Below are 16629 nucleotides of genomic sequence, written 5' to 3' on the forward strand. Positions count from 1 at the left end.
GCCTGCAAGGAGCACTGCAGGTCCGTTGGCTACGCCCGAATGTTTCCAGAGAATACAGCACAGTTCAGTAGTGAAGATAAATAGCTCATCTTAACCCCGCCCCTTTCTCGCTCAAGCGGGATGCGGAGCTTGCGGGGGGCACGCGGCGGAGCGCCGTTTTATAACAGCGCGAGACGCAAGACCGAATTCCGCGCTGAGCCACGAGCACGAAACGCGCAGGTAGTTCGAAGGAACGCCAAAGCGGAGAGCGGGCGCAGGTTTAAAGTGTAATAAACTTCAGCAGTCATGGTAATAGCTGCTCCTTAGTCATTCTTTTCATATTTATTTCTACAAATGTTAAATATTACATGCTTCCTTAAAAGACAGTGTGGTAATTTTGAATTTATACAGTATCATTATGCAACATAATCGCACTGGGCAAACAGCATATCTTCAGAAGTAAGTGTGGGTGGAAAGAGCCTCTCACATGTACACGTCCCCAGATATAAAGCGAATACTCTGCGGAGCATTTGCATTCAGTTTAGGTTATAGATCAGTTTCACTGAGGTTGGGTATTTCTGCTCTTTTCATTCTTCTGTAAAAGAGAAAAATGGCACAAGGACAAATATATGAATCTTGTATCGATTACGCATTGCCTCTAATATGGCTGTAGAGTTGAAGTAATCAGCTCAAAGGGATACGACGAGCTTCGATTATTTGTTCCCCCATCACCACCCAGTCATATTTCTTAGTCCTTCTAAGCTGATTTACCCAACTAGCTATTAACTTTAAGGTGTCTAGCTCAATAAAATGTATTATTCAGGATTAAATTACAGTTCTTTTACCAAGCCCCGCACTTCTTGGGATGGTCTGCTATGGGAGGATTATGCACTCCAAACTGCACTCAGAAATGAAACAGAAGCTATTAATTGTAACATTATATAGTACCAGCATCTTATCCCGGATCTGTGTTAATAATGATTACAGTGCCAAATCCTGGACTAAGCTTGGCCATGCTAATTTACGTTGGATATCCTGTTCCAGTACATCATCGTTACGGCACCAGTCTTAGCCAATGAAAGCTGCATCGCCCAGTGACAAAACTGAATCTAAACACCTACAGACTGAAAATTGATGTCTTACGGAAAATATGAACGATCCATCAACATGAGACTTTTTCTAGAGGCCTCCAGAGTTGCCAAACTGTCAAACAAGAACCATTTGCCACTTCTGCCATTTTGAGGCAGAAAATACATTAGTTGCATTAAGTTTCTAAGAAAGTATAATATAGTAGGCTTTTTGGATAAAAATTTCCCTCCAAAAAATACCCCAGAAGCCAAGGGAATTTGGCTCTGGCTACAGAAGTTCTGCTTGATTATGTCATCATATCACTGGAGAGGAAGTGGGATTTTAAACCTGCTATAATTCTACATTGCACTGTACTAGTTCTCTAAAACTCTAGCAGAGCTCAAGAGAAAGATTTTTTTTTTTTTTTTTGGTTTAGTTTTTCAGTTCCAGCCTAACGTTCCAAGTTTCATTTTCATATACTTCTCCCATGGATTCTCTTCTTCTTTGTCAAGTGGATGTTATTAAACCAAGATGGAAACAACATGAAACCAGCTATTGACACTCAGTATTAAGCAAGAAAAGGGGAAATTGTGGCCTTCCAGTTTCTGCTGGAAATTGTAGCTCTGCAACATCTGGAGGCCAGGGGTTCCCTGTCTCTGGAAATGAATCACTTTCATTTAAAATGTTACCAGTTAGTATCTTTATTGCAGTCACTGATTAGCTTTTTGTTCCATTTTTGTAAATGGGTTAGAGCTCAAATTAAGATAGAGAGACATTTACTAGATGGATGCAATAGCAGCTGAGTCTGCTCTCTGAAGTTGCTTTTCAGCATTTTGGGAGGTATCGCTACCAGAGGTTTTCCCATTTTTAATTAATTAATTAAACAATTTCCAGATGAGAAATTGGGCGCCAGGGGGAATATTGTTTAAAAATTAAGCTCAAAACTAAAAGCTATCACCATGACTCCAATTGTAATGTACATCTAGCAAATCAAATTTCAGGATTTTTTTTAGTGTATACATACAGAGTTAAACTTTGCTTCAGAGGTACAGACTTCTATGTAAATGACTTCATGCTTGATCCTCTTTAGTTTTGTTAAAATGCTTTTCATTTAGCTGGATTATATTCTGAAACATTAGGGGGCTCTTCCCTCTAAAAAGTCACAAGCATGGCAGTTGCATAGCCCTCTCGGAAATGCAAGAGGATAATCTGATTCCACTAAAAGAATAAATATTCATGGTTAGCCCAATGTTTCTCTCATTCCCTCTCACCCCACATAGAAAAATGTTACAAAACCGAAATACCTGTAACTTGCAGTATTTCTTAGCAAGATCAACATTCGTCCGTCCTTGCTGAAATGGGTAGGCCCATAAAATTGAATTCCAATGATGCCCCATTTTCCTAACACCTTCCAAAAGATATTTTATTTCTTCTGATGTAAAATCTTTCCTGATTCTCCGTCTCTTTTTTTTAAAAGTTGTTGCAGGCCTATTTGACCGATGAGTATCAGTATTCTGCAACATTAATTAAAACAGCACACTAAGAATTTCAGTATAAGCCCTTTCAACAAAGAACACTGCATCAGGTGTTAGAATTTATACCCAGATATTAATATACAAAGTGGTGGTATTTAGGTGGCCATACCTCATCTTCAAATGGATGGTTTTCACTCAGGTCCTGGTCTTGAAGATTATAATTCTGTTTCATTGCTTGGTTCTTTGAATATGCATCCCACTGAAGATTTCCTGTTGAAACAAAATATTCAGAATTTCTGAAAATTACCAGGCAGTGGGGCTAAACTAGATATTACTACAAGGGATAAAGTTGCCTTGGCTCACCTAACTCTTTCCCAGCTGTTGAGCTTCTCTTGCAAAAGAATTTCTGGACATCATGATTACCATTATTATATGTAGAAGTATTCTTGTTAGAGATAATAGATCTTTTCAACTTCCTTTTATATTGCATCTCAGATTCTAGAATAATTTTGTGTTGTTCACATAGATATTGACAAGACTGCAAAGTCTTGCTAAAATTTCGGCTGTTTAAGGAAAGTCCTCCTGTTCTACAACCTGAAAAATATAATATTGTAGAAATAAAATGTTACAGATGCAGGACATTAAACTACTTAATATTTCAGATTTATTTTCTGCTTTGCCCCCATTGTGACAAATACATCACTAAATCTAGAATTTTTTTATTGGAAAGTGTTCAATAGATCTAGTATAGATATCCTATAACTGGCCAAAAATACAAAATTATGGGGGGGAAATTCTTTGCACAAATTTTCAAAAGTTGCAATAAAAAGTTACAATTTTAATTTTAAAATATACTTGAAAAAGTAGTTTGCAAAAGTAAGGAATTTATGGAGTAATCCTAGCTCAAAGATGGGCTTGTAGAATTGCCTTGCAGGCCAGTATACCCTCACAGAAAAGCCAGAATAGGACTTTTCTGCTAGGCAAGGAAGGAGCCAAGTTATACAATAGCAAACCCCCAGACCAGGGCATGGTATTGGTATATAGCCAGACCAGACTGAGGGCAGTCTCAGAAAATAATTCTCATTATCCATGCCATCTTGCTACACCACATTGATATGACTAATCTTAGGAAGGTTGGCTCAAACCTCCTGACAATTTTGGCCACTTTGGATTGGCTGGCTGAAATCCTACCTGGAGTGTCATTACTGCTGAACTCAGTGGGACTTCCTTCCAAACAGAAAATCCTATGAGCATCCTTAAAATAAGTTTTTAAAAATTACCTGAACACCTGAGTTCTCTTATTTTAAGAGGAACAGTCAGAACATGGCCTACTCCTCTGCTTGCGCTGCTTGGATATTGTAGCTCTTTGAAAAATAAAATATCTAATGTGAAACACATTATAAATTGATAAATGGATGTATTTACTTTTATATATTACCAATCTATTTAAAAAGAATTAGACTGAAATACTGTAATATATGCCCAAATACATAAAAACTAGTTGCCAACTAACATTCCCAGATTAAACTTTTGATCTATTAATTTAATCACTAACTCAGTTACAGTGGTACCTCGGGATACGAACTTAATCCGTTCCGTGACTCTGGTTGCAACTCGAGTTGGTCTCAAGTCGAGGTAAAGTTTCCCATTGAGTTCAATGTAAATCCGGTTAATCCGTTCCGCCCTCCGAATTTGGTCGCAACCCGAGGTGAATTTCCCCATAGGGTTCAGTGTAAATCCGGTTAATCCGTTCCGCCCTCCGCCCGAATTTGGTCGCAACCCGAGGCAATTTTCTCTTCAGAGCCTGACTCCTGCCAAGCCTGCTCTGCATTTTCTTTGAAGCCATGCTAACACGCACACCAAAAACCTTCGCAAAACACCGCAAAACACACCACAAGCCTCACCGAATGTCTCCTTGCTACCGCAACCTCGCCCACAGGAAGCCACGACCGCGTGGCAGCAGGGAAAGTGGCCGCGGATCCGGTTCGTAAGTCGAGGCGAGTTCATAACCCGAGGTAAAATTTCCCTGCCGAAGCTGGTCGTAACCCGAAATGTTCATTAGTAGAGGCATTTGTATCCCGAGGTACCACTGTATACTAGTTTCCTTTGTATGATACAGCAACGTAAGATTTATATTGATAATATTTAGCTTAAATATTGATTCTAGTCCTTCAAAAGATTGCTAAAAAGTATTAAAATCATATTTTCAATGTAAAGCAAACTTATTATTGATGTAATAATATTCTACACATGCTAGTACTTAGCCGTTTTGAGTAGCATATCACAGAATGTAGCTATGTCCCTTTTTGTCATCCATATAAAAGAATATAATTTCTAAAAATCAAATTGAAATTAGAGTAATATTTTGATAAATTGTATCTACCTGTACTTTGAATCTTTTGGGTTGGGCTTTTTATTACAAAATCTGGCTTCTTAAAAAAGTATTCACTGAAAAGATTAAAAGAATATTATTGAGAATTTTAGTTTGGAGATTTGATAGACAGATGCCTCAAAAGTACTTCAATTTTTCACACTGCACTGCTAACTGAGGAACATACAGTGTTTGGTCATCGGTGTCCACAGCTTCAGCTAATTCTGTCAAATGATAAAAGCGATGTTGCACTTTTGTGCCACAAACTCCATCTCTTTTGAGTATGCATATAACACCATGACAGACATACCAAATGGGCAATACTGCTTTTGTCAGATTGCCCATTTTGATGACCCCAGCAGATGTTGCCGTGCATGTTTCATGTTCAGACTCAAATTTGGAAGATTCCTCCACCCTTTTGATAATTTATTTATCTATATCGTACTTCAGGAAAAAAATCATAGAACAGCATACATAATTCCTGTATGTGGCATTATCCAGACGTCATGAATTAGCATGAGAGATGCAAGTTGATTTCTAACTTTGAAAGAAACTTTTAGATAACAAGCAAAGCTCCCTGTACAATTTAGGATAGAATTCTAGTCCGTTCAGAATTCATCACTAAACTTCAGAAGGAATTAGATACTATAAGTGGACCTTTTTAACTTAAAATAACTGGATCTATTCTAAGAATAACTAAATCTGGAAGCAACCCAATACTACATTTCCATTTGAAAATCTGATCTACAATTAAGATCAAAGTAGCAGTCCAGCTTTATACAGAAGATCCTAGGTACAGTACCTTGCTTGAGCATCACTTTTTCTAAAATCATGAAAACTGCTTTTATTTGTAATGTAGGCTTCATTTATGCTGGATGTTGTCATTTTTTCAGTTGCACGAAGGTTATTATCATTTTGAGTGAGTAAAGCATCAGTTGAATTCCTATTGGCAGACTTCAGTTGTTCTATACTGGAAGAACTATTTTCAAATTTAGAAGTATTCTGCACATTAGAAATAAAATTTTGTAGCGGATGTTTCACTTCTGAATATATTTTGCCATTATCAGAGGGCTGCTTGCTGGAATCTGTTTGAAGATGTTTGGTCATAGCCTGCAGAAACTTTTTTTGAGGGATATCATCATCACTTAATATTTCTCTTCTGACATCTTCCTATGTTTAAAAACAGCAATGAAAAGAAACAAATGCATAGAGAGAAAACAAAGCTGCAGGACAGGACCAGGTCCAGTACGATTGTAGAAGTTAAACAAAACAAGCATTACGCCTTCTGCTTGACTATAAAAACAACAGGAAAGCCAATATAAAACTGATTTCAAGAAAGCTCAATAATATGATTAATATTTGGATGTAACCCATTACATTAGTATCATGACTGAATAATTTCTCCAGCAGTTACTGCTTTTAAGAAATCAAACCTATATGTAAAACAACACCCAAAATAGCTAGAAGGGACCATCAAGGACTGACTAACAAGGGAATAGAATTTCACTGTATTTATTTTTAAAATGCAAATGAGCGTAGCTCGTTGAGTTATTATTGATTCCAAGAATTGAAAGACTGGAATTAAAAAAACAACCAGATTTCTACTGAGAGGCTGTTATGCATGCATGGTGTCTGCACAGAATCATCTCCTAGCTTTGGCTAGTACCAGAGAAGACCCATGAGCTCTCCTCACTGCAAATCCCCACATCCTGCTGCACCAGGCCTTCCAACAGGCACAGGCCTGCACCTTGGGGTTCTGCCAAGTGAGATGGAGGAAGCAACTTGAAGCACCTTGAGTAAAAATGCACTCCTTCACAGCATAAAGCATCTCATCCAGGTGACCGCAAAGAACCTCCTACTCCTCTGTACAGTATTGTTCTGCTAATTTGCACTTGAGGAGTAAAGACTGCAGCATCAGGTGCCATGCTTTCACAGCAGAATGCTACCCTATAGCTATATAGACAGATAAAAATGCCTGTAATTCCCAGCAAATTGAAGAAATGAAAGGTCAAGGTAGTAAAATGCAGTGAGGCCAAAATTGTAGATACATTGTCTATATAAACAGGATGTATATATAAAACATACATATTTAAATTATATGTTTAAAATTAATATAATTAATAGTAACTTAATGGGAATTTTCATTCTTCTTTTATAAATATACAATGCTATTTTGCTCACATATAAAACATCCCTATGTTTCTGATTTTGACAGATTTCCTCAACTACTACTAAGAGAGAGAAAAGAAAAAAAACCTCTTGATGCTCATTTTCAAGGCCTTTGATTCTGTATAAAATTTCTTTTGCTTCATTCCAATAATCTTCAAGAATCTTTTCTTTGTGCTGCAAATCTACTTCCAAATTTCTTCCTTCATCCACTTGGAATGAATCCTGACTCGTCTTCACTGACAATTTTTCAGCTTGTGAAAAAGAATAGAAATAATTGTGTTTCACAGAAATAAAGGTGTATATTTTGCACTAAAGACTTAAGATATTACATCCCCCCCAAGTGTAACATATTTAAGATATGATTTGTATCAAATAAATTCTTTTATTCACAGAAGAAACCACCTAAATGTCCAAAATAAATGGCTTGTTTAATAGCAGTTTCTTGCTCCAGGGTGAAATCATCTTGCCCAATCATTACTGTATTTCTTTTTATATATGTTATTGTTCAAGAAGTATTTTAGTACAGTGTAAAACAACTGAGGATCATATTCAGTGCCACTAGGAAAATTTTAGAAACATTTGCTAATTTATAACCCTGGTTTCACAAAACACATTCTCAATTCAATTCAAAATTAGACTTATTATAAAATGATACTGTACAATCTATACATTGGAAGCCCTAACAAATATAATTAGTTTCAACCAAAAGTACTGATTTTGCAACAGTTTCCAATACTGATCACCTGAATACAGTTTTTATTTCCTATCATGGCCAGGCAAGTGACTATTTAGAAGCATGCCTAGGTGATTTTAAATACAGAAATCAAAATAGTGATAATCTTACTAATCTGTTTGCAGTTTTGCAACACAAAGGTAGCAGCTTTATTTAATTCTTCATCCTGCGTTTCAGTCAGTGCTTGAATCATAAGTGGGAGGCCATTGTTCTTAACCAGAGTATATTGATTTTCCTCTAAAAAAAATCAGCCTGAGTAAACATATTTGTCAAACTGTACAATTAAATAAGATCATCTGAAAACATCTTTTCAAGAAAAAGCAATTGATTCTGAGTTTTCAGCACAGCTTCACTTAATCAGGAACATGTAACCTCATTTACTTGACACCAATATGGTCTAAAATTTAAATTCACATTTTGCTATCACCGTGATCTATAGTTTATTCAATAAGCCATTTTAAACTAACCATAGCATACTATTATGTGCAAACTTCAGTGGTTCAAGGTGCACAGTACATATTTTGGCAGAAGTCAGACATCAGAATGACTCCTATGATTCCACATCTTGTAAAACTAACTAAACACCTAAGCACAGTTCCTAGATATTGTGAAATCCTGTTTGTATCTGCTCAGAAGTTATCCCTCAGGTCAATGCATGCCCAATTGAAATTTGCCACATTTAGAGTGTAAAGTTCTATTAAATTGTTGGAATGACTTCATATATATTTTTTATTGGGCTTACATCACTTGGAACTTCAAATATTTTATTTTGGCTGATTTTCCCATTTAGATGAAAGCTAAATGCAACTTCAAAAATCTATCATGGATTACTTGACCAATATCAGAATTGGTCATTCTTATTTATTATTATAAATTACATGTTGAAATTCTAATGCAGTCTGAACCTCAATGCAGCATTCACTACCCTCAAATAAATAAATACGTAAATATATCATTAAGAATCCTACCACAGACTTCTGTACAATGTCCAAGAGTAAGTATAATGCTGAATTGTTCTCCTGAATCCAAAATGTTGTAAGAAAGCAGTTTCAGTAGATTAGGTACAATGTTATACCTTGGTAAATGAATGCCAACTGCAGCTATCAACACAAAACAATTTAAAAGAAAAGCATGCCTCTTTAGGTATGCAATACAATGAAAGCATACACAAAGCTGTACATTTAGGAGAAACATCTGCATCATTGCTTCCAGTTATCGTAAACCTTTTATCTGGATCAAAGTTTACTATCTATGTGCAGCAGCCATGATAAAGACTTGTATATGAGATGTGAAGATACATTGAAGGAGATCTTGGCAACTTTCAGCTCTCTTACCCTTCTTGCAGTATTCCTAATGTAGCTGAAAGTCTTTCAACCACATTTACAGTTGTTTCAGAGGAAGTCAGAAGGCAAGGCAAATCCTAGTGATAAGATCAATGAATCATCTGCTAATATCTCATTCTATCAAATATTCTATAAGACAATGAATTGAATATAAATCCACACATACATCAAACATATAATGTAATTAACAATAAGTTTACGAATAGAAACTACTTACAGTTATCAGCAATACAGGCATCCAAAGTTTTTGTCACCACTACCGCAAGTTTTAAATTTATATTGTTTCCAGATGAACCATGTATCAGTTTGACAAGAAGCTCATCCAAAACAGCTAATCCACCAATAGAAATAAAAAAATTCTGCATTCTTGCTTGAAAAAAATCCCAAACAATAAACAATTACCAGCTTGCTTTAAGACAAAGATTTATAGACTTAATTACATTTGTTTTCAAGATTTGGCAAGGAGAGCAATTTTTAATTCTTTTATTATGTTAAAGCAGATAAAGAAAAACCTAGCTAACCAAAAACTTCCAAAGGAATCTCAAATAAACTCAATACCACTAGATTCAAAAACCTCCCTTGTATCTGAGCTAGATGAGCAAGTTCAAAATTTGAAGCTGATGTACACAAAACTAGCTTATTCTATAGTTTTACATAGAAGATTCATAAAACAAGTACAGCAGAAACTGTAAGACATAATGATGTTCTCACATAAACTTAAGATGTCTAAATAATGTTTTTCTGAACAACTCATAATGTTTGGTTTGCACAATGCATCAAATCATGCATTTTGTAGCCTTTAAATCTCTTTTTGTTACTCCTGGTCGCCTCTAATTGTATTGCCAAATATTGGATTCCACTATTTTGAAAAAGAAAATAGAAACTGTAGCATAAACTTAAAACAGACCTAATAAGACAGTTAAAAAAAGGAAAGGAAAATATATCCCAGCTTTGCCACATACACCACACCACATCGCTAACTTCACATCATCACTTTGCTTATTGCAAACTTCATCCTCTCAAAAGCCACCTAAACGGACATAAATCACATTAGAGTTTGTGTCATGCATCAGGTCACACTGTCTCCTTTTTCCCCACTTATGAATGATGTTTTATTCCATAGAATGAACATTTTCACAGAGTGTGTAGTATTCAATACTTACAATTATTTACAACAGTGAGCCCAATGAATGAACATATTGGGCGAACTATCTCAGGCTTCATACATCTTTGTAGCCAGTCTTTTGCATGTGGAAAAACCAAACTGCAAGCTTTCTGATTTTCCTCTGAAGGTAAACAAAATATGCTTTGAAAACTAGCCATTTGTCATCCCCTCCCACCTACATTTACTATAAAAAAATAAAAGCAAATGCTTGATAAAGTAATTACCATTCTGAGGATTGTTGACGCATGCACAAAGAGTACTACAAACAGAAGACCACAGATGATACTGATCAATTTTATGGTCCAAAAGGTTCATGTGAGATTCTGAAGGAATTGCTCTGTTAGAGAAAATAGACAGCATATAAAAGCAGTCATTTAGGCTTATAAAAATTACTTGTTCAATTGAAATTTTTTGTTAATTTACCTGAATAATTGTAGGAGAATATCAAGGCATCCAGATTCTCTCACATATGTTTGTCCACTGTCTATATTTTTAAATAACATTTAAAAAAAATAAATAGAACACTTCAAATATCAAGCAACTAATAACTCAATGAAATCTAATGAGTGTTTAGAAATTCTCCATATTTTACCTAAAACAAGCCAGGATTCCTGACTCATCCCAGGGTATTATTGAGTCACGTTTGTATGTTGTATTATTTATATTCTCTTTTTTGTCAGAACCAGTAAAACTGATCAGACATTTATAATTTATTCTGGATGTCCCTAGAAATTACAACCTAACAATAAAATGGGTTAATTTACTGCCAATACCTTATGTAGATTAGCCAGATTTTGCTGGAATTATTTATGCCTAAATTACATCTGGAGAACTTCCAAACAAAGTCTTTGGGTCAGTTCCGGGTCAGTTCCAGACCGTCTGAACTTAGGCTAACAGCAGCGTCCAGGATCTGAGTTAATGTATTGCTGGTTCGGCTGTAGTGAAATCTCAACAAATGGGTAGCTTTGGTTGAAATACTATGGCTGTGTACTTATGGTCAGTTTCTCTTCCCTATTGGTGAAAATGTTTTTTCACCCACCTCCTGCTTCTTTTCTGTCCCACCTACTTATAACACTCTTCTCATTCTGAGATTGGCTGAAGCGAAGGTCACATTCAAACTTCTTTGAAGGGAATGTGGTGCAGAAAGAGCAATACTGTATGTAGTGTGGAAATGACTACAAGAGACTGCTTTGAAGGCTGTTCAGAGCTTCAACTTATATTTAATGGAGCTGATCAATTACTTGTGGGACCAGGCAGATAATGGTAGTATATCTCATCAAACTATCCTGGTTCCTACTGCATTTAAAGGCTCAGTGCTGATTATTACATAAAGCCCTAAGCAGCTTGAGATCAGGTAAACTGGTGCATCATCTGAAGCTATTTAAATCTGCCCAGATTTTACAACTGGCAGAGACTTTGTTCATGTGTTCAGTGATCTAGTACATAAGCAAGTCAGAGACTTTTTCTGTAACTAGTTCTCTTTTTTTAATATATATAAAAACTAATACAAACTAGTATAAAGGAAGAAAAAGGAAAAAGGTTATAAATTCCATCACATAAATGAATTTGTTATATAGCAGTAGTAAATTAATTATTCTCCAATTGCTAACTACAACACAGACAGAAGATTTAAAACAGTGAATACTATAACATACTATATATACACTTATTCAATATACTATATTTATATAAATTATAGTATATAATAGTCCCAATACTGTAAACATATATGCACATAATGTATTTATAATTAATTTACCTTACATGCATGAAGGAGAAAGGAAACAGATTATGTACTTGAAGAAGTTTCATTGGCAGTAAACCCTGAATCCTAACTTGGATTCTTTATATGTAAATTGGCTATGCAGTAGCAAATCTGGATTTGTTACTGAATTATTTTATAGGAACAGAAGGTATATTTATACAGAACTACATTTTACCTTAAATTATATGTTTAGTGCTTTCTTTCTAAAATTAATTAAATAATATCAGGCCATTTAGGTTTCAGGAACTAGTGTAATAACTGGAATGCAAAGGTCTGTTTGTTAATTTATACAAGTTGTGGCTAAGAATATCCTTAGAAATAAAACAATAAACTTGCTGAAATCCCATTGAAAGGAACAGAATATATATCAATACCATAAACTTAACTCTAGTAATTGACTCTGCTGTACCTAATCTTAATCTGACAGCTGCCTATTGCAATTTAGGATACAGTTAGTCCTCACTTAACTATTCATGTAGTGACTGTTCAAAATTACAATGGTGCTGAAAAAAGTGACTTATGACTGGTCCTCACACTTAGAACCATCACAGCATCACGTGGTCACCATTTGTGACCTTCCCAGCCAGCTTCTGACAAGCAAAGTCAATGGGAAAGCCAGCAGGAGGTCGCAAGACACAGTCACATGATGTCTCACTTAACGACTACTGGTGATTTGCCTAATAACTGCAACCATGACTGCCGGAACTCATCACTACACAGGGTGGTTACATGTTTCACTTAATGACTGCTTCACTTAGTGACAGAATTGCCAGTCCCAATTATACTATTTGTATATGTGTTTGAACAATTTCTTTATACGTGGAAGGAAAAATCTTACTATTATTTGAAACCAGCACCAGTAAGACATATACAGACATTCTTTTCAAATTCATACTAGAATCCTTATTAGTTAAAAACATACGAAGATCCTCAAATAATTCAGCTGTGCATAACATCTGCTGGCAGAACACTGAAAAAAATAATCATAATGTTAATAACACTATATTGCTTGCATTAATTAATCAAATACAATTTAATTTTCTGATAATTATGTATAATTGAGCAAATATAGTGACTATAATCACTGTTCTCGCCTACCTAGTAGAACTTACTTTTCAGAAATATGGGTAGAACTACATTATAATTGTAGCTTTGTGAGCATAAAATGTTTCAATTTATTCAAGTGCAGAATTTTACTCTTTTTAATTGAAACTTACTCTGCAATCAGTGTCTTTAGGATTGTAATCTAAGATTGCAACCTTGTACATGCTCACTTGAGAGTAGTTCTAAGTAGATAGGAATAGGATTGTACTCTGAGTGTTTTCAGTGACATTTAGGAGCTTATTTTGATGGAAGTGCAAGCAACTTCATAGCAACCATGACTCTAACAGTACTTATTTATGCATCTCTTCATTAATATTTGCAGAATCACTTATGTTATGAGTTTAAAAGTGCCTTGATATTAAGTCAGGCAGAACTCTCCATGATAAACTATTTTCATAACATTCGCTAAGGATTTCTGTTTTCTTACTTTCCTTCTGTAGAAAACAGAAACTGACATTTAAACATTTGATGACTATTAAAATATAGCTGGCTCACCATCTTCGGCCCCTCCACCTGAGCTACTGTTACATGGAAATTTCCTTAGTACGGTGATCAGATTAGTATTTTAAAAATGTACATTTTATTTCACTGATCTGCAAAAATGGATCAATAAAAACAAAGCATTCTGTAAATAGCATGAAAATAATGATATAATGAAATGAGCATGAAATTGTATCTTACCGTTATTCTCAGCTAAACCTCCTAATGTAAATAAAGCAGCTTCCTTAACCAAACTCTGCACTTGTGACTTCGCAAGATTGCACACAAACATCAAGCCACCTATTTCTCTAAAATAATCACAGGCAGCACCTGTAGCAAAAACAGATCCAGTGAACAATAGACGACGTTTTAAAATACAAAATTTCTATACTAATAATCCCAAAGAACAAAACAAACAATTTTAAAAAAGCTACAATTGTAAAATTCAATGGCTTACTGTTTTGTTGACAAACTGAATAAATAGTAACCAAGGCTTCTTTTTGAGAAGCTGGATGGTCCATCTGATACTTAAGACATTCGAGGAGTAAATTCAGATCAGTTTTCATATCTGGAAGGATAAAACAAAGACTTCAAAATATTTAGATTTTCCTTTTTTTAAGTTGATAATTAATGGCTAGAATCTCGCCATCTATGACAGTCAGTTGCACTAATGTTAAGACTTCCATCAATATTACAAACAATTACTAGGTAGTGTATTTACTGTGTAGAAATATTTTTACTATTTTAATAAATGAGAATTGCTGTTGTTAATCCATGTCTTTATCTACATGGAAGTTTGAAATTACTTGCATTTTACATTCACAAATACCAGGAAAAAGTACTATTTCCAGAGCAGATTTAGTACCATCCTTTAATAAACTGTGGAATATTATTGTTACTGTATTATATTTTTACCTTACTTTTTATAATTAACTCAAGACAGCAAACGTACCTAATGCCTACTTCTAAACTGGAAATTATTTAATAAAACTTATCCAAAGTTGACTATTGCCTTAATCTTTGATCATAATAAAGATTTGATTTGATAACTGACCATATTTAACATGCAGGCATACATATTACAGAAAAGAAAAACAGCTACTGTAAGTACAAGAGACCCATTCTGAGTACCCAGATATGGGCATTCTTTCTCATAGTCCTAACACAGAGAAATACATAAATTCTTGAGTGCTTGAGCACTGTTGTGCAAATTAATCAGTCAAATGGGCAAAATAGTTGTAGGGACAAAAAGAGAAGATAAAAAACAGAAACCTTTTAGCCATTTCAGCATAAGGAAAAGACAAAACATTTACTAATCGCTTTTTTAAAAAATACAACAGGTAGAGGCAACTCTCTAGTATCCAAGCTGGATTTAAAGGGAACAAAAAGCATATCGCAGAAGCACACCTGATCATTCTATTGTACAGAAAGAAGCCCAGATATTCGGGTGCAATTCTGACAGGTAGATAGTTGCACTAACAATGAAGAGACTGAAGCGCCATTGGCTCAGCTATGGAGCGATTCAGACGCTAACTGATCATGTGGCCCTTTCAGAGTTTTGAAGGTGATTGCAGTGAAGATGACTGCAGGTTGTCTCAAAACGGGTTCTTGAAGGTTTGGGGTAGGAAAGTGAAAGGAAGCTAAGGGGAGGCTTAGTTTTCCCTAGAGATTCTAGACTTTAGGCTGCAGTGCCTTCTCCATCCTTTCAAAAAGAAAAGAAAGTTTAAAACTTGAAGCATTTTTTTTTTCTTAAAGATAGCTATGATATTGGGATTCTGCTTCATAGCCAAAACTCTGCCACCCGGCATTTTTGTGAATACTGTAGGCTGAAGCAGCTTCCCTTTTTCCTTTTGTTCCCAAACAAAGCAAAAACTCATTTTTTCATCAACAAGAGAACTGTGTATATGAAAACTATGCCTCGGTGTTGAAAACCATGAAAACTATGCCTCACTGTGCCTCTGTGTCATAAGATCCCCTACTGACAAAACAGCCACATTTTTTTTTAATTTACTATTACAATCTCCTCAAAGAATAAAATAAAATTTTAAAATAAAAACAATAACATCGAATACGACAATAAAATATTTTTGTTTGTTTTTATCAAATAAGAGAATAAAAGTAAACATAAAATACATGTTTCTTATTTTATTCTATTATTTGTTTAAATTTCTAATGGGCCTCTGCACTAGATCCATTGTAATGTAGTACAGAACTACAGTATATTAAAATGCACTATTATTTATTGATTTATTTTTATTGATAGACGCTTCCTGAAAATCTCTTCATTCCCTTCTTGACCACCATAATAATTAAAGTTTGATTACTTAATCAAAATTACTAATTAATGTGTAAAATGCATATTATTTGTCTAAGGGAAGAAATGGGTGCACAAGGCAAAACTAGATGTGAAGTAAGAGCATGTAACACCACATTTCTTTTAGTATTAAACAGTATTCAATAAATCTCCTTTTTCTTTTTTTCTCCTTTTTTATAAATAAAATACTCAGGAAATATTATTTTCCATTCAATGTAGGGCTTTGCTCTGCCCAATTAACTGAATACAAATTCTTCAAAATTTCCCACAGGAAAACTGTAACAGCTAAGTACCAACAAGATGCATTTGTCTGTGTGTACGCCAATCTTACCACATCTGATTTTCTTATCTTTTCCATTTTCCATTTTGATTGTACTTTTTCTCAGCTTTTATCTGTAATAAAGGAGGAGGAGGAAAAATAAAACGAGTACTTTCTTCCTTAGAAAAAAATGCTTTCTTTTAGAAAAGAAAAATTATGCAAAGCATATTCAGTTTACTAAACTCTTATCCTTTTGTATCCCAGTTCTCATTATAGGATACAAAATTAAATATCCAACAATTCATCTGCAACAGCCATTCCTACCAATAAACTCTTGAAAAAGATCTTTTAAAAATAATTTGTTCAAGTCAATATACAATTTTTGAGTCGTGTTGCAAGTCTAA

At 34.8% G+C, this 16629-nt stretch overlaps 2 protein-coding genes across 2 annotated transcripts; both read right to left on the bottom strand.

Moving 5' to 3' along the window:
* Positions 1 to 2207: 2207 nt before the first annotated feature.
* Positions 2208 to 5093, bottom strand: LOC148216481 (telomere repeats-binding bouquet formation protein 1-like). The gene is made up of 4 exons (XM_088136380.1): positions 5081 to 5093; positions 2886 to 3116; positions 2692 to 2792; positions 2208 to 2561 (listed from the first exon to the last, which is right to left on the bottom strand). Exons 1-4 carry the CDS (start codon positions 5091 to 5093, stop codon positions 2208 to 2210), a joined length of 699 nt encoding a protein of 232 aa, XP_087992506.1.
* An 18-nt stretch (positions 5094 to 5111) lies between these two features.
* Positions 5112 to 16331, bottom strand: LOC103052879 (telomere repeats-binding bouquet formation protein 1). Its single transcript, XM_088136381.1, has 12 exons — positions 16298 to 16331; positions 14110 to 14220; positions 13854 to 13982; positions 12907 to 13038; positions 10727 to 10787; positions 10528 to 10640; positions 10302 to 10424; positions 9356 to 9508; positions 8764 to 8895; positions 7907 to 8032; positions 7075 to 7313; positions 5112 to 5117 (listed from the first exon to the last, which is right to left on the bottom strand). The coding sequence occupies exons 1-12, from the start codon at positions 16329 to 16331 to the stop codon at positions 5112 to 5114; spliced, it is 1359 nt and encodes a 452-aa protein (XP_087992507.1).
* Between the last annotated feature and the right edge of the window lie 298 nt (positions 16332 to 16629).

Source organism: Python bivittatus, unplaced genomic scaffold (genome assembly GCF_059951505.1).
Source record: "Python bivittatus isolate LINGU-HERP-01145 unplaced genomic scaffold, Pbiv_v1 ctg000190_np1212, whole genome shotgun sequence".
Taxonomy (NCBI): Eukaryota; Metazoa; Chordata; class Lepidosauria; order Squamata; family Pythonidae; genus Python; species Python bivittatus.